The 18694-nt window shown below is 40.5% G+C and overlaps 1 protein-coding gene across 2 annotated transcripts; it reads right to left on the reverse strand.

Moving 5' to 3' along the window:
* Positions 1 to 4217: 4217 nt before the first annotated feature.
* On the reverse strand, positions 4218 to 18363 carry kiaa0040 (KIAA0040 ortholog). Of its 2 annotated transcripts, none has more exons than XM_025900394.1 (2): positions 18008 to 18363; positions 4218 to 7118 (listed from the first exon to the last, which is right to left on the reverse strand). In XM_025900394.1, the coding sequence occupies exon 2, from the start codon at positions 6587 to 6589 to the stop codon at positions 6257 to 6259; it is 333 nt and encodes a 110-aa protein (XP_025756179.1). In that variant the 5' UTR covers positions 6590 to 7118; positions 18008 to 18363; the 3' UTR covers positions 4218 to 6256. The 2 variants fall into 2 exon arrangements, with proteins under 2 accessions (XP_025756179.1, XP_003438195.2); XM_003438147.5 differs by lacking the exon at positions 18008 to 18363 and adding an exon at positions 10177 to 10356.
* Between the last annotated feature and the right edge of the window lie 331 nt (positions 18364 to 18694).

An 18694-nucleotide genomic window follows, 5' to 3' on the forward strand; every position in this document is an offset into this window, starting at 1 on the left:
ATTAGATAAGACTTTAAATTAGCAGAGAGCATAAACTCGTCCGGACATTATTTAATGAGATCATAGATGAAAGGAAGGGTCATTTCACTTTAAACTTCTTAACAGAACTTCTGCAACATGTGGAGCGGCGCCGTGTTTGCAATTAGAAAGGATGCAGTTTTAAGGCACTTTCTCACTGTCATCATTTTTTTAGATGTGGAAGCCAAATGCTAGTTTTTTACATACAGTCTGTGATAACTGCGGTCTCCTGCCTGCCGGGTCATTAAAATATGCTGAAAGACAAACACATCAACAACAACAATGTAAGCAAAAAATTAAAGGGGAATTTTGAAAAGGTGAACTTGTTTTTATGAGGGGTTCAAAATGGGATACAGTGGAGCTGGAGCACAAAGAAAAATAATGTGGGCAACATGTTTGTTGTGTTTTTGATAGAACAGATGAGTATATACAGTCATGGAAAAAAGAAAGTACACCCTCTTTTAATTCTAAGGTTTTATATATCGGGACAGTGTGTGATACTCAGTTGATTACTTGATTAATTGATAATCAGCAAGTGCGACCACATCTAGGAAATCTGCATTTTTGTCAGTTTTACAGGTCTGAACCATACAGGTGATCTTATTAAAGCAATTATTTCTGCCTGTGATTCTGGAAAGCGTTATAGGTCCATTTCCAGATTATCTGAAGTCCATCGTTCTACTGTGAGAAAGACTATTCAGTGGAAAAAAGGGTGACCGTATTTTGATTTCCAAAAAAGCGGACACCTGGCTCGGTCATGAAGAACTTGCTTAAAGAAACATATTTAACATATTTAAACGATGCCTTGTCTGTGTGGTTAATGAATTGTGAATTGTAAACTATGTCAGTGCAAAAAAGTGCAGTGCAAAAGAAAACTTAAAAGCCCCTGACTTAAATAATGGTACAGAAATAATACCTCATCTGCATAAGAAAAATTACCAGTACTGGGTCGGTACGAGGGAAATTTCTTTTGCAGTTTGTCTGAAAAGATGCACTTGCACTTTGGGATCTTTTAAACATTATTACGTGCGTTGCTGTGCGCTGTCAGTCCCATCTGTGAGCGCAGAACAACTCACAAAGCAGCAGTTCGGGGATGACGTCACACACATGGTTCCTCTGTCGGAATATAGGAAAACCCGGACGTTTTTATCAATCTCGAAAATCCCCCCGGACGCCCCGGACAGAACGTGGAAAGTGGACATGTCCAGGGAAAAGAGGACGGTTGGTCACCCTAGTGGAAAACATTCAAGATAGTGTTCCCAGTGTTGATGCCCCATCAGATTCACCCCAGACTGTGCCACACTAAGAGAAACAGCTAAAAATCCAAGAGCTACACCTCAGACTCAGTTAGCATGTTAAGGAACATAACAGTCAATTAGAAAAAAAGGTATGGCTGAATTTGGAGACGTTGCTAGAAGAAAGCCTCTTCTCTCGATAAATAGCATGGCAGTCTACAACACTGCATGTGAATAAACCACAAGATTTCTATAAAAAGTCCTTTGGACAAATGAGACCAAACCACATTTGGTGAAAACTGAAACACCATATCACAACAATCATCTCGTGAACTGTAAAGCATGGTGATGGTGATGATTTTGGTTTGTTTTGCAGCCACAGGACTTGCATGCCTTGTAGTAACTGAACTCTGTAAACCAAAGTATGCAGAAATTGGGTCATGCAACAAGAAAATTAACCGAAGAACAACAGCAAATCTACAGCAAAATGGCTGAAAAAGGAAAGATGAGGTGTTGCACTAAGGCCAGGAAACCTCAGTGAACTGAAGCAACATTGTCAAGAAGAGTGGGACAAAAAATCCTCAACAGCACTGTGAGAAATTGAGAAAGTCACACGATTTCGACAACGACTACGTCAAGTTGTTGCTGCTAAAGTTGGTTCTGAAAGCTGCTGAATCATGAGGCGTGTGTTTTTCACACCTTGCTTCTGCATTTTGGCTTCATTTTTGTTGACTATATAACCAGACCATTTTTTATGATTTCCGTTTACATAAAACCTTCAGCAGAACTGAAAGAGAACGTACTTTCTTTATGTCATAGCTGTAGATATGGTTCAATTTTTTGGTTTTTAAAGTGTTTCAGTTGTGGAGAAATATCTTTCAGCAAGTGCTGGGAACAATGACTACATGGATTTTCTGTATCAAGTGAACAGCATTAGAAATCTTCAGCAAAAGCCTCCTCAAGGGTCACCATTACAACAACCAGCTGCTTCTTTAACATGCATGTATATTTCTGAGATAGCTGCATTTCTATATTGTCAGGCTGGTTTCAGTCATTATGCAAATGTACTGTTTATAAGATTGGGGAAACCTGCAGTCAGCTGAGACTGAAGTTGTCACTTGGATGAGTGACGAAACGTTTCTCCCACAAAACACTACGTCCAGATGAACAGAATCAACTTTTGGAGATTTTCTTACCTGGATGATTGAGCATGCATCAAGACGTTATCACTCTGCACCATTTGTCTGTTATGAGCAGAGATGGGCGCGTTACTGTAATCTGATTACTTTTTTCAAGTAACGAGTAATGTAAGGGATTACTATTGCAAAAATAGTAATTAGATTACCGTTACTTTCACGTAGGAACGCTGCGTTACTGCGTTACTAAAACCGTGATTTTTTGCGAGAACGTCTCATGACAGTGACGTAAGCGAGTGCGACGTTCGTGACAACAGCTGTCTGCAGATCATAATATATCGAGTGCGGGACAGAGTGTAGCATGCAGCGTTTAAAGCGTGGAAGTACTGACCTTATTTTGAGTTTGATTCCATAAAAAGTGACAAAAACATTAGTGTCCGTTGTGCGTGGGAAGAAAACTTCTTTTTACAGCGAAAAAACCCCCTAAACTTCCAAGCAAGCACCGAGTGCACTACGACGTAATGTGAAACTCACAGAGAAACTCGCGGATTCTTCCACTGACCGCTGCGGCACACCTGCACCAGGGTAAACCTCCGCCTACCCCACTCCTGCTTTACAGGTGAAAATAGAGCAACAGGACCGCTAGTCTTTGATTTTATTTATTTTCTGCTGTGTTTTACTTGCATCTATTTGAAAGAGTGAGTGTAAACACAAAAAAATATTTTATTTTATGTGCTGGAATGTGCAGAAAATAGGTTTAAATGTTAAACAAATTTCTTCCAGTCAGAGAATGTTGCATATAATTTAATTTTTGCTTGATGCATAAAGTTAAAAGATTAAAACTAATAAAACAAGTTTTAAAAAGAGACTTTTCCATTTGATTACATTTTGTATGATGAATTATGCAGAAAAAGTAGAATTGGGCTGAAAGATCTATCGCTTTATCACCTATTCAGGTTGTAAATCGTGTTTTTAAAAAGTAACTAAGTAATTAATTACTTTTGAAAATAAGTAATCAGTAAAGTAACGGGATTACTTTTTGGGGGAAGTAATCAGTAATTAGTAACTGATTACTTTTTTCAAGTAACTTGACCAACACTGGTTATGAGCCACCCCTGTGTGGGCTAATCCATTTGGAACAGTACGTTGCAGGATTGACCATTATGTGTATTGTGTGCTTGGACTGATTAAAGTTTGCAGTGAAATAATAATATCCGGAGTGGTCATTGACTCATACCACCTCACGAGACAGCAACAGCTTCATTAACTCCTTCATTAACTGAGCATATTGAGAACTCTGGAAGTCCTCACACCAACAGGTAGCATCACAGTAGCATCCATGCTGGACATACAGTTTACATTTTCACCCCAATTCCAGTCTCTAGAATCAGTGCTTATATTTGTTTATGGTGTTATGTGTGACTCATATTCTGGTATTTAAGGGGATATCCTTGGATTAACCTTTAATATCCTTTCAGTTTAAAGTACTAGGAGAGTTTAGCAAATGACAGAAAGCAGGAAGTAACTACTCAACTGTTTACCAAAGTGCATAAAAAACACCTTGTGCCTCTAAAAGTCTCTTCTGGTCGATGAGACTAGGTTACCACATAAAAAACCAAGCAGCCTGTGAATTCCTGTTTCACAATTACTGATCACTATTTTAGTAATTACTGTCTTACCTTTGCACAGAGCCAGACAAGCTGTTTTCTCTTTGTCTTTGTAATAAGAAAAGCTAACCCGCTGCCCACAGCAGGTGTATATTTAGCATGCAGACATGAAGCTGAATCACGTAACTCTCACAGAGAAGTAAAAGTAGTAAGAATAACTCTGAAAATGTCAAACTATTCCTTTAATTTTTTCAGTCTTTCACATCATTATACATTTTTATTTATGTTGTAAAAAGCCTGCCACAGTCAGCATTTAATAACCAGTCAAACCTGTCAATTTTACTTTGACAAACGCAAACCACAATGACGTGCTCAGCAAAAAACCCCGAACATGGCAGTGTGTTTTCTTGTTAAATGTCTCACTCTTGCAATTATTAGTCATCATACGTTGCCTGTGTTTTGCAAGGCAAGCTTTCAAATTAAGCTCAACACGTACAGTTTCTCTCTGCGAACATAAAGCAGAAGAGACAAACCCAAATTTCCACATGGGGATGTATCTGTCTGAGCAGTAATGAAATGAGTGGGGCTGGTTTTCCCAGCAGCACTTGAGCAAGAAGATCAACTTAGTACCAAAATAAGCTAATGCATAAAGATGATGATACTGCTGAGACGACTCTGCTTAATTGGGCCTTGAGATGTCGTACACTTTCAAAACAAGGAGCCTTCAGGCACAATCCACTCGAAGCCCAAATCGTTTGATTATTTCAGTTTCTTTTTACTGGAATTTTTGAAAAGTATGTGAATTTAATTAAGCTAAAACAAAAAAAATACTTTGAATACTGTTCAAACCCGTTTCTAAAAACGTTGTATACATGTGAATAGTGAGGACTTGATCAAATTAATCAGCATTATGTTTGTATCTCAACAGAATGGCAATAAAATACTGCTGGCAAATAATGTTTACCAGCAGTATCCATGTAAGCACTCATCAAACTTTTTAAAGAAATGCACGTAAAATGGATTTTGCAGTTATAAGGCACAATCACAAGTGTAGGGGAAGCTCTCAGCATGATGAAGTATACAAACATGTATGCTTAGACAGTGATTTGTTTTAATTAAACACACTTTTGACAATCTAAAATTGTCCACATCTGTGCTAGGAAGTTAGCCAAAAGTGATTACAAACAAACTTAATGCCAGTATAAATCCTCTTAAGCCCCAACGCCCCCCAGATACGGGGGCAAAAGGCAGGAGATCGCATTTGGGGGTTAGGCATTGGGCTTAAGTGTGTTGTTGGTCCTCCTTCCAAATTTTCTGTGTGATGACTTCAAAACAGAATAAAAGTGCATATGGATCTGCTCTAAACCAACTTACGCCACCTCTTTCAGTTGTATTCATAAATTTTAGAGGAATAGATGTTCAAAATTTCCATAAATACATGGCTATTCATTATTGCTAACACCTCCATTGGTATGAGTATCTAGTTTCTAGTTTCCAGTGTTGTTTGTTTGTCCTTTGGGGGGGGGTTCTCACTTTATCTTTTACAAATGGTCTTTTTTAATGCTTGCTTGGCCCTGAATAGTGTAATAGTGTAAAAAAAAACCACAAAAAAGCCCGATGAAAGTGAAGTTCCAGTCCTGTGACAATGCTGTAACATCTTCAAGAAATGGGGGGAAAAAATGTTGGAATGAAGAAAGTTCTGTAGGCAGTGAGTTCAGCTTTTTAGATGACAGTGCCTTTTGATTTAGAAATTGAGAGTCAATCACAGTCTGCATTGCAGCCTGAATGTGAGTAATACAGCTTTCTGAGCACTGGGCAGACCCTAAATTGGCTCTCTCTCCCAAATACACACGCACTGAATTTCACATGGGAGCTCTAAGAACAAAGTGCTCTCAATAACACTGTGCTTCTCTTACACACACACATACACACACACACACACACACACACTTGCAGTTATATATGTGCTTCTGTCTTCATATTTCTTGCTTTATGTACCAAACACTAAAAAAAATGCTCATAAAAATGCTGTAAACATTGTCATAAAACCACCGCACGACATCTTATGAATGCAAAGTGACAACAATATATACACTGTTTACATATTTCAAACACATCTGTGCCCGCTACTAGGTGAAGTTCATCCTTTTTGTTTGAATATCCACGGAGTCCAAGAGCATCCACGGTTTATGCTTTTCGGGATGCTCCATCAGCTCCTTTCCATAAACTCGTCAGCAATCTCAGGTCAAAAAAGGGATATTTACTCCATGGCCAGAGCGACCCGGTCGGGCGTCATCGGCCCAGGCTTGACCGAGATCCACAAGTCTTCGGTATTGGCAGAATTTTTTTTCTTCTTTGTTTCTGACCTTGGAGACGACACGGCGTCGCCGCAGCAGCAACGACAGCAGCTGTTGGCATGACGACAGCAACAGCAGTGGCAGCACACCACCACTGTTGTGAGGAGGATGAGCAGGGGAAGCGTCAGGAGGACCACCAGGCAGACTGTGTTATAGGCCCCCTGGTTGTGTTTTTCTGAAGCAAAGTGCCACAGTTGGTTGAAAAAATCCTGAATGCTGTCAGTTTTCCCATCCATGGCTTAGGATACCGGCGTGTAAGCCCTTTAAATGAGACTATCTCACTGTTGGAAAAGTTTTGCTAAATCCTTTAGAGAGTTGAAATAGTTGTGAGACAGCAAATGTGCATGTTAGGATGCTGGGGTACTAAAATGATAAAAATATAATGTCCCTCTGAGCCCTTTGGGTGGTTGGATTAAGGTTAAAAAACTGCCCAAAATGAAATAGTTTCCCTGAGACTCTCGTCTATCCAACGAAGGCTGTACTCTCTGTGTTAAATGGAAACACCAGAAGCAAACGTCACAGATGCTTTCTGCTTTAAAGTGTTCCTTTGGAGAAGGCCAAGGCCCATTTAAACAAATCCACACAACCAAGAGGTCACTTGGTTAGAGGAGGCTTTCAATATGAGGATTCTGATCTCGAGGAAAGCGGAAGTTTCTTTATCCAGGTCGACATTCCAGTAATTGTTTTCTCGAGTTTCCTCTTGTCCTCCTCCCCTTTAACTTTCAGTCTGACAAGCTGTAGAGAAGTTGCTTAATGTGGATGTAGCTGCAAAAAAAAAAAAAGAAGGTTAACATGAACAGAAAATTTGGGTCCAGGCAGACAACTGGTCTCCCTCACTCTTTCCCTGCCTCCCAATCTATCTTTCTGCCTCTGTCTTTAACATCTCTACTCCTGCACCCCACCCCCCCATCTTGTCAATGTCAGCTTCGGATTTTTTTCAGCTTTCCCTTCATTAATATTGCAGAGGGGCATTCATGATTCAGGGCAGCTCTCTCTCTCTAAGAGTCCCACTAAGGAACACAGCGGAGAAGAGAGAGAGGGAGTAAGAAGGAGTGGAAGAAATGGAGGGAGATTGTGTCTGAGGGAAGGCGAGACCGAGACAGAGGTAACCAATCTTCCTAAGAATCCCGCTGAGATGGAGAACGTGACAGTGTCAGAAAAAAAAGAAGCGAAGTGGGAGAGAGGTAGGCCAGAGAAAGATCTGCTATAGGAGGCTCATGAATATACAGGTCTCATGGATCCCAAAGCAAGAGATGGATGGAATGTGGCCTAAGTATTCCTAAATGTCTGAATTTAGCAATTTTATGGTGGCCTCAAATAAAACTACCCCATAACAGCTCTCCCAAATAGGAATCCTTGATGTAAGGAACTTCAATTGTCAGTCCTACATGGAAATAAAAGTCATATTGTTCCTTACTCTGAGACTAAAAAGCTATTTGATTAAGCCTGAAGCCTTGAGGCAACATTTTTATTTAAATGCTGTTAAACAACTATAGTTTTTCAAACACCATTTGACTCAAGTACGCTCCTCAGAGTCTCTGTAGCTTTCGGCTACAGGGCTTCTTTGTATTCTGTTCGCAGGAAGGAAAGAGATTTTCATCTCACATTCGGTTGCTTCGTATGCAGAGAAAGAGAGATGAAGATGCACCTGCAAGTGGAGAGCAAATAGGCACGGCTTCCACCGTGCGTTGTGCCTCATGTGTGAAATTAGTTTACCCACAGACAGCCCGCTAACTTCCCCTCCTGTTCATTTGCTCAACAGGAAGCTAAGCACTTAAAGCTAAGTAGCACCTGAAATGTTTAAGTGAGAGATCAGAAAGAGCAATCCCATTTCAGAAAATAGAAGTGATCCAAACCACCGCATGAGAAACTGTGCTTGATTTCTTTTTGGGTTATTAGAGACTTTTCATGTTAGTTTGTGCAGTTTTGGGTGTTCATAAAAAAAAAAAGAGAAGCAAATGAGGTCACCGGCAAATTTAAGAAGAAAACTAATCTAGATTTTGCTAAAGTCGGAAAATTTGGGTCTACTAATGAAGTAAAATGCAAACAGCACAGACTGACAGTGAGTTTAATGCCACTCAGTGCTGCTCTGATGAGAAGAAAAACAAGGGCAGCGCGCGTCGTTATCTCGTTCTGCTGCGATGGTTTAATAACTCCACCAAATATTCTTCTCTGTATAGCAGCAGCACATAAAAGCTGCGCACGGGAATGTGCCTTATTTCAAAAATGTGCACCACGTTCGGAACAAAGGCTGCCTGCAGGCGACATGGAAAACCGTGCATATTCCTGAGAGCGATGGCGTCGCTGCCACATCTTTCCTGATTATTGGCTGCAGGTACATGTTGTTGTGATGAGCTTGGCTGAGCTGCAGCACCTCTGTGCACGCTCTGATCATCCCGCCATTATGAAAACTCTGCCACCGCGGCGAGCCAGAGCCGCTGAGCAATAAGTTTGTCGGAGAGGGACAGAGATCGGGAGTGAAGCACGGAGGTGTGATCTAGCCGGTAGAAAAGAAGTGACTCACAATGAATCAGTAGGAAAGTCATTAAATGGAATGGACAAGTCACTGAGTGCTATGATAATTATAGCCTCTGGCCAGGAACAAAGAGCCCACTTTGAGATGTGTTTATACACGGGTGAACTATAGTTGAAACACTAGCAGAAGAAATACAATGCTGCGTTATGATCTACGTGTCATTTCATCAATGTGCTAAGGGAATTAATCCAGTAAGAGAGGTAACAATAAGCTGATTGCCGCTGTTGTTTAGTACTCAGCAGGCCGTTTCTGTGCAGTACTGTGAGATGACCCCGTTCACAATGTTGGCAACATCCATGTGAGCCGGTACTTGTTCCTAACTTAACGGCTATTTTAAAGATTGTAGCTATATTTTTACTAAAAATAAATAAAAATGAGTCTCACTCATGTCAACATTCTTTCAGAGACTCTCACCGGCTGTTTCACTTTCTCATGACTTTGTCTTCTTCTTGAGGCATTCATACACAGGAAAAAGCCATTTCTGGGCCACACAAAGCCAGGAAGGGGCTGAGAAAAAATGTTATGATTGCACACAGTTAGCCCCTGCTACTTTTTTAAGGAACACGCGTGACCTAAAAGACAAAGTTGCGACAGAAGGCAAGGCAGGAATCTTTAATGACTTGCCCCGAGCACCGAGTCAGAGCAGTTCGCTCATCAGTCAGCATTAATTCAGAGCACTTGGACGTGTTTGTTTTGACCTGAGTCAAGAACCGGTAAACAGCTAAACCTCTAGATATTTTTTTTCGTGCAGAAAATATGATCTGTGTTTGATCTCGAAGTGCAGCTGTTTTGCTGTCGTAGCAACAGGCCCGCTGATATGTTTCACAGTAAACAAAAGCAAGTGCACAAGCCCATTACATGTCAGACGTGTCAGCTCAGTCCTAACTGGAATGAAATGAGCAAAGTGGAGGTCACACTGACAGTAAGAAAAGGGAGGGAGCAGCCAGATGAAGCTAATAAACATCATCAGTAAGTTAGTCAGCCCTTTAAAACTAAAGTGAGGGACAAAGTGAAAGTTCTTAGAAGCAGACGTTTGAGTGAGATGGTTTGTTTTAAGGGGACGAGATTACAGACACGTATTACAGACGCTTTTGGCTGAAATCTAACCCCAGCCAAAATTAGGCTTTTTAAAAAAATGTTTTAATGAAGATTGTCCGAAAAGCAGCAATTTTACCTGAGTTCTCCTTTAATCAAACAACAAGAAACATCACCACACTACCAACTTAAGCCACAGCTGTATCAAAGTATTCAGTGGGAGTTAAGATCTCGTTGAAAGCAGAACCTTACCCCGCAGGCACTTGTGAAGTAGCAGGTCAGGTCTCGCGTCTTGTCTAATCCAGTTAGCTGCTCAAACTTCTGTTGTTTCTGTTTTGGCATCTGGCTTCAGCTCTGTTCTGGTCCCCCTCACTCTGACATCGCCACTTTCTGTTCCTGTTTCCCTCTCTACCCTTGTTTCATCCTCCTCCTTTTCCTCCTCCTCCTCCTCCTCTCTGTGTAAGTGTGTGTGTTTTGGTCACAGCGTCACTGCACCCTGCCCACTTTGTGTAAGAATGGGCCCTCTGTCTGCGCTTACATGTTTCCTACACACTGTGCTCAAGAGTTGTGGTTGCTTTACTTTACCCTCACTAAATGACGTCAGGCAGAAAGACGGAAAGTTAGATAAATGAAGTTTAAAAGTCTGATATGAAGTCACAGGAATGCTGTATTAAAAGCTGAATCCCTCCACAATGAGGCCTCTATGCGTGCACTCATCCGAAAACCTTGCGACTACAGCGGAAGTTGCACGCAAAGTTGAAACATTTTGCATAATAGCACTAAATGACTGCTTGAACAAACACCGCTCCACCCATCTGTGGGCCCCAAAACAGGAATAAAAAGGGGGAACAAAAACTGCGCAAACCTACGTTTGCGTGTGCTGTAAATACAACCAGGTGAGTGACAGAGGTATGAGCAAGACAAGAAAGATGTGAAAAAAAGAGGTCATGTGAAGTGCACACACACACACACACACACACACACACACACACACAGAAACCCACTTTTTATGCCTGTGGCGTTGTGGTCGATGCCCTTTCAGTTCAGTCAAGCAAAACAGGATTTTTATTCAAGTAAGAATCAAGAAAAAATAGGGTTCAGCTGACATTAAAGAAAACTCTGTTCACTATTCTCATCAGAGGGATGTTTTATTAGAGCACTTTGACACGCAATCTGTAGGTCCTGTGCATTCATATATTTTATGATGTGTGCTTATATACATGCACATATATATAAACACACATTATATGAGGAGAAATCAGTTCAAAGAGTGTCTAATGTGTGCAGGGCCTGGTCATAAGCACTGTGAATTTTATGACTTCATTTTCTGCCCTTTTTTTTACTGAGCAGATAGAAAGGAACTTAACTTTTACCACCCTCTTAAGAAGCAGTAGTTGTGGAAGAAATCAAAAAGTTAAATATATAGATAGCTATATGCAAAAGATGTCTCTGTCCTTTACCTGAAACATGATGAGATCAGATGAGCCGCTGCTCTTTTATAGTTATCCACTGCTCATGGTGTATGTAGATGGGATGATTTTATCTGATAATCTGATTTTTTTTAAAAAATCATGCCTCCTGACAGGTTTCAGACTGCCTGAAGAAGGAAGTGGGCTCTTTTGTAGCTATGAGGCATGGTAACGTGAAAACTTCTGAGACAAGCCTCACCGTGTCTGCAGGTGTGTCTGAGCTATTTCAGACACATAGCAACCAGGCGTTCACACACACACACACACACGCGCGCGCGCGCGCGCGCACACACACACATACCAGCACAGAGGGTGCCGTCTGATTGCCAGGGCATGCAGTGCTACACAGTGAGACTATATCCCGGCTGCTGTTGAGGCAATACAGTGTCCAGTCACCTCGAGCAAGCGTTGATTAATGACCTGAGTGCAGCAGCACTTCTCTTGATGGAAATCCTTCTTTACAGTAGTTTGTATGAAAATGATTTCTCTGTGTATTCCATTTGCTGCTTTTGATTGCTGCTTCAAACACCTGCGCGCAGGAGCCGCCTTTTCTTTTGCTTAGATCTACTCTTTTGCACAGGCACACTTTTAAACCTGCAGGGTTGTATTAACCTAGATTTTATGTGTGCTGTTGGATCTGCTTCTCAACCTTGAGACGACACAAGAAACAATCTGAAAGGTGTCGGATGTAACAATTTGCCTTTTCAAGTAATGGAAAAAACAGCAGGTTTCAGTATCGGAACAAATCAGAGGCAGATATTGTAGAAATATGTTGTCAGGCATATTTTTTCATTTTATTTTATAAAGATATATATATAGGATTTATACACATTTCCTTGACAGACTGTGTTTTGTTCTTATAAACCTCAGTCTCTATTATCTCTTTCCTTCACTCCTTCATCCTGTAGACATCTTATGTTTAGCTTATACTGCAGTGACCCTCATATACGTCCCATTTCCTCTATGGAAATCTTACTCTCCATTTATACTACCTCGACCCTGTGCTATAAAGGGTGCAGCTCCCATCTGGTTTATAGAAACTGCGCACAGTGGAGCTCACCTCAGAGAAAAAGGTTCCAACAATATATCCCTTTATCCTACTCAGGTCTGTAGCTGAACAAATTGCAGGAAAGACCACTGAGCTCATGTCGGATCACTGGTCATACAATCATGATGGCAAAAAAAGTGACTTTGACATTACCAGCAGCATTAAGTAAAGCCTCACGGAATCAGTGGACTGTGCAAAAGGGCATTACGAATCACCACGACCTGCTGGTTCTGCCAGCACACACTGAAACATGAGTATGAACCCTATCCAGTGCACTGTGAGAGTTTCTGAATGGGAGTGCTAATGAAAACTGGCTAAAGGGTTGTTGTAGACGAATCTGACAAGTGTCCAGAAATAGCCTGCTAATAAATCCAGTGTCCCCGGAGGAAAACCTGAGCTATAATCCAGTCCTGTAAAATGTCTAAGGCCAACGCTGTGACAACGGGCAGAGAGCAAGACAGAGAAAGAAATGATTTTGTCTATATAAGGAATTGCCTCTTGCTCTCAGAGAAAGTCATCTTTCAATAGCGATTGGTGGGCATTATAAACTTTGGGCTTTTTTTTTTATGAGCGCACATAAATGCAAAAATCTAGCTATGATGTCAGCGTGCTATTTTAACATCTATTTATGTAATAATCTAAGCATAGTTCTCATGTGACACAAGCTCTACTTTGGGAATAAATATGTTAAACATGTCTTTCTTGGAAGAAGAAATGTTCTGCCTGTTCTGCTGCATAAATAAATACAGAGTAATGCTGTCAGCTTGCAGTGAAGGAAGTGTTTTTCCAGAGCACTTAATTATAATCAGCGGGGACTTTCTAAGTTCCTCTTTCCTGGCCCAGGATTTCCAAATACAGAAGAAACAGCGTGACACACTGTGGGAAAATAAAGTCACTCGTGTTAGACAACAGCTTACAAATACCTTCAGTGTGAATGACGAATACAAACTGCAGAAGAAGACAGTCGAAAGTCATTTGCAGATACATGCCAGGCATTCTTTCCTATTTTTATGCAGAAATCTCAGCCACCCCTCATTTCTTTATGTTTTGCTTCCAAGGAGTCAGACTTTTTTGTATGTTTTTTAAAGTGGTCTGAAGCAATAGTTCTCCAGGCTTCCTGAAGGTCTTTCAAAGTTTTTCTCTCAACGTAAGTGGCTTTCAGTCTCATTCTTAGTCCAGCCATCATACCTGAATCATAGGAATGTTTTTTTGAAAAAAAATCAGTCACTATCAGTCATGGATTGGCCTCCCAGAGACCAAACCCCAACATTACTGAAGCTATGTGCAATCATATAGACAGAAAATGGAACAAAGATTACTGAAGACCACCAAAGGAGTTATAAGAAACCTTAAGAGAGTTCAAAGAGAGTTCAGAATAAGGGTGGTCATCTTAAAACTGCACTTTTTTCCCATTTTCTAAGCAAAATCCACAGAATTAAGGCCGCTCAAGACATTACTGCACTGTTTGCAGTGCCCATTAAGGCTACATAACATTTACTGTCTTTATCTCTTCCAGACAGACTTAACTTCTTTTTGACAAGTAGAAAAGCTTGACGGACAGTCTTGAGACAAAAACAAGCTGTGTGGCAACAATATGTGGTCATAAGATAACAGAGAAACATAAATACACTTCCTTTCTTTTTTTAAATGCATACGAGCGTTTGGTTTGTCGGCTTTGTCTGTTTGCTTCAAAGGAAAGAACCTGTGTAGTGTTTCACAACTGTTTACTGCAAGTGAAAATGAAGCACATGTTTAATTTCTAACATGTAGTCAAAGTAACATTTTGCCACAGTAAACAAATCCAATCAGAAAATGTTGAACCTGCACTTTTATTTAAATTATTATTAAAACTCAAAAGCACTTAACTGTTCAACCTCAGTTTATATCAGTGTGATGGTAATTGAATATTTTTCTTGCATTAATCCCTCCCACTGGGTCAAATTTTCTCATCTTGTAATCACCATTAATCAGCTATTCAGACTTAAATCTAAATCACTCAGAGGTCATTATGTAAGTAAGGCAAATATGCTGGTATGGTAAATATGACTTAACATCTTCTGTTGTTGTTGATGGCTAATCAGCATGTGCTTGTGTTTACCCAGCGTGGTATAAAACAAGAAGATTTAGCCTTGAGGCAGTCTATGGAAAGTTCTCAGTAAAGTCCTTAACTTGGGTGATGATCACTTTGATTGTGCACGTGCTTCATTCTGAGTAACTGAAAGTTGGATGATGATCATATTTTGTTTTAGGGAGATTTTATTTCCAAGCATTCCTGGCATCCCGTGTTTGTTCCAAGTCTTTACTAAAAAAAAAATAAGTAAAGCTGACAGCCTTACTGAAATGCCATTACAGCATAATTACCATTTGCTACACTTTAATTTAAAGCGTGTGTGCACTGAATTAAGGCTGAAATCTACTCTCACATAGCGAGAGGTGTACGGGTCCCACGCCCTCATAAACGCACAGACAAAAACATGTTTTTCCACCGTTTTCCGCAAGAATCACTAAAAAAAGAATCTCTATCCAAAGTCTACTCAGTGTAGGATTGCTTTCCCTCTAGGTGATGTGATGAAGTACAGAACATACTCTGTACTGCGCTCATCCCTCGGGTCACTGTAGCCCTGAGAGACACTTTTACATGTCTCAGCTCTCATATCTGAATGGCTCCCGAGGACTTCTGTGTAGTTCAAATGATGAAGGGGGCATTAAGGATCCCCGCTGGCACACTACAAAATCAAACTCCATTTCCTACTTGGCCTTAAATCATGGAAAGAAAATGGCAAAGCATGTCTTTGCAGGAAAGAAAGGCAAGGGGTGGGGGGGAACTGACATACTCTGAGTACAAAAAGTAAACAAATACGAGCAGTAGCAAAATATGGGTTAATCAAGTGTGGCTCCCCATGTAGGTAATGCGGTTTTTGGTGTATGTGCACACACATGTTGGCGATTTATTAGCTGGTGCATCCATATGCTGGTGACACTGCTGTTGTAGCTGGATAAGGTGGAGCTAATCCATCCAGTTGGTCATAAACTATCTGTTATGGGTCACCAGCTGATATACACTAAATAATGAGATACTCTGTGAGCATTTTTTCTTCACTTTTTATCTTTTAATAGATTTAATAGGAAATGAGCCTTGGAGGAAACGGCTTTTTATAAAGCAGGTCACAAGCCAAGTATTTTTAGCGAAACGCCTTTGGTCTTCAGTTTAGGCTATATATTTTAAATGTTAGACCTTAATCTTGCAAAAACAAGCAACAGGAAATGGAAAGTCTCACTGTCCTCCATGTAATGTTTGGATACCCACACCCCCACATCCAATGTATCTTGTTTAGCTGATTTGCAAAAGCCATAAAGTCAACTATGACAGATTTCTTTACTATTTTTTTTTTTTTTTTTTTTTTTTTTTTTTACATAAAACACAGTAATACAGAAAGCAAAAGAACAGAAAACCCAACACAGAACTCTGGACACCTTACTGTAGTACTTAGTAATACACCCTCTGGCAAATATCACAGCTTGTAAAGGCTTTTTGTAGCATGTAAGAGTCTTTCACTTCTTGTTTGTTGGCTTTTTGACCATTTGTCCTTAAAAAAAGCTCCTCTGTGCAATCCTTGGGCGGTCTTTTATGCACTGCTATTCTAAGGTCGCTTCACAGACTTTTGATGATGTTTTGGTCTGAGCCACAGACTTTGAGGCCCTGGCAAAACCTTCAGCTGTCATAGCTGATCCTTGCATATTGAGCCTATTATCTGTGTCATATATATATATTTCTTTTCCTTGCTTTAATTTAGTTCTTTGTATTTCTAATCTTGCTATGTTAATCTTCTGTTCTCAGTAGTTACAGTGGCTTTCAGGCTGTTTTTAGTTACTTCCCTTTTGTGTTTCATTCCACTCTAAAGTATGTGCCTCAACTTCAGTGTTCCTCTTTGTCAAGTTAATCTTGTTCCTCCATTTACTCGCTTTAATTCATGTTTTATTTTGTTAGCAGTTTTAGCTTTTGTATCTTGTCTAGTTTCACTTCCTATCCCTGCCTTCACTGTTTCCTTGATTGTCTTCAGCTGTGTTTAGTTTCCCACCTGTTTCCTCTTCCCTCATTACCTTTTGTATATATTGCCTCAGTCTCTCCATCATCAAATCCCTGGCTAAGTGCTTCAGAAGCCCCGGGATTTTCGGACTTGGATTTGTGCTTTGTGATACTCTGGGCTAAGAAGCATTAAAGCTTCCTTAAAGTCACCTGGGTCCACGCAGAGGTTCATAATGCCAGCCAACCTGTTTTTCTTGGTCATTATTTTGTTACAGACACCATTCTCTTTTATCCACAGCCCCCCCCCTTTTTTTTTCTCTAGCTGCCGTAATACTTGTTAGAGAACTTTCAGGGATTGAACCCATTATTTCCTCTCCAACTTCACTTGAGAATGGCTGCAGCACAAGCCCAAACCATGATCGATCACCCCGTGCTTATGGCGTGCTTGACAATTCATCTTCACTCATTCTCTTATTCACAGTAATGGGCTTTCACACCTTACTGCAGCTATGTGAAAGTTGGGCTCTGATATGCAATCAGCACCACAAACTGGTATAACACTTATCTTAAGTATAGGGTATGTTTACTTTGGTGCTCTGCCTGGGTCAAAGTCAGCTCATTAAGACTGCATAAGAACTAAGCGGGAACAAAAAAAAGTCACACTGTAAATTATTGCAGTGCCCTGCTTCTAAAACTCCAAAATGGTAGTTTAAAAACAAAAAGTCAAGCTTTAATATCAACAATATGAGTGACCATGCTTTACATGAATTTGCATGCAGTTATGTTTTCTCTGCAGATAAATACTACTCTACAAGCCTTTCCAAAAATTCCATCTGTCTGTGGGGGTATGATAAAGGCTTACACAAGCTCATCTGATATGGCTGTCAGGGCTACGCTGAAAAGGACTGGAGACCACTGATTTAAATTATATATCAAATACAACAACCTCATAGGAAAGGAGGGGAGGGAGGGGGAGGATGGTAACAGTCCTTAATGGAATGAATAAAATCAAAACTAGAACAAAGAAAGTGTGTGTCTTATCCTTAAAGAATCGTTTTTTTAATCATTTTCTCTTGGTTTACTCTTTTCTTAAATCTTCTCCGGGAGCTCAGCTGTCAGTTCTAATGTTTTACCCAGAATAACCGCACCATAAGAATCACGTCAACTCATATCTACTTTGGCAGGTCAGCCATGTCCAGAGGGATGATGGTTAAAGCTTAGCTTAGCAGCTGCAGACAGTAAATGCTTTGGACTAAATTTTAAAGATGAAAAAGTGCCGGTCATACCTAGTCAATCACTACAGGAAAAAAATAGTCTTATGAAAAAGTACTCAGGCGTCAAACCTTCAATTAATGCATTCATTAATTAGCTGCAAGTGTCCAAGTGTGGTGAAAGCCCTAATGAGGGTCAGACAGTCTTCAGGAGTTTTTCCCATTTTCATTTTTTTTTATCTTCCAATTTAAAAATAAAACTGGAGCATCACACACAAAAGCTAACGGAAAAAAGTATGAGACTGTGACCAGCACAGCCAGATCTTACCTCACATTCAACTTGCTGAGGCTGCACAGACCAGTCTTCATGCCTTCCACTGCACTTGTGATGTATGTGAGGCCCTGCTCATGCTCCCCCATCCCAACTCATGGAGCGCCAATAAAAGCATGATGAAAATCAAGCTGTTCACCAGCCGCATGCCCAATTAAGCCCCAGTGTTTACAACGCTATCACAAAGAGAGTCTAACTGGGAAAGCTGGATTGCACCTCCTTCTTATTCAGATGCCTGCCAGGGCCTGTTAGCTGTATGAGTTCAGTGAGATGTAAAGAGACTCCAGGAGCGCACGGGAGACTCGGGATGCCTCACAACGCCGCTTTTCATCAGCTTCAAGCCATCTGCATTCAATCCTGTGGAGAGATGTGGAGACATTACTGGATGGATGGGACGAGGAGAAGATGAGTGAGGGCAGAAACGGAGTGAGGAGGGAGGAAGAAGAGGATGGCTCACACGAAGAAATGCATGTCTGCTGTTCCTTTCACCAAACGCTGAAGTCATGTAGCTGCATTTTTTGTTTTGTATGAAATTTGTGGCTTGTTTTTTAAACTTAACCTTTTCAGTAAAAGGAAAACGTGAACTTCTATGTCTCAAAGTAAATTTTCTATGTAGTAACTGATTGTGTCTTTTCATTATTATTTCTTTTTTCAGAAAGCAATATCATATCATATATCTTTGGT

Source organism: Oreochromis niloticus, linkage group LG18 (genome assembly GCF_001858045.2).
Source record: "Oreochromis niloticus isolate F11D_XX linkage group LG18, O_niloticus_UMD_NMBU, whole genome shotgun sequence".
Taxonomy (NCBI): domain Eukaryota; kingdom Metazoa; phylum Chordata; class Actinopteri; order Cichliformes; family Cichlidae; genus Oreochromis; species Oreochromis niloticus.

Bases quoted from the DNA above. Each gene is read 5' to 3' on its own strand.
- kiaa0040 (XM_025900394.1), bottom strand. From the start codon at position 6,589: ATGGATGGGAAAACTGACAGCATTCAGGATTTTTTCAACCAACTGTGG.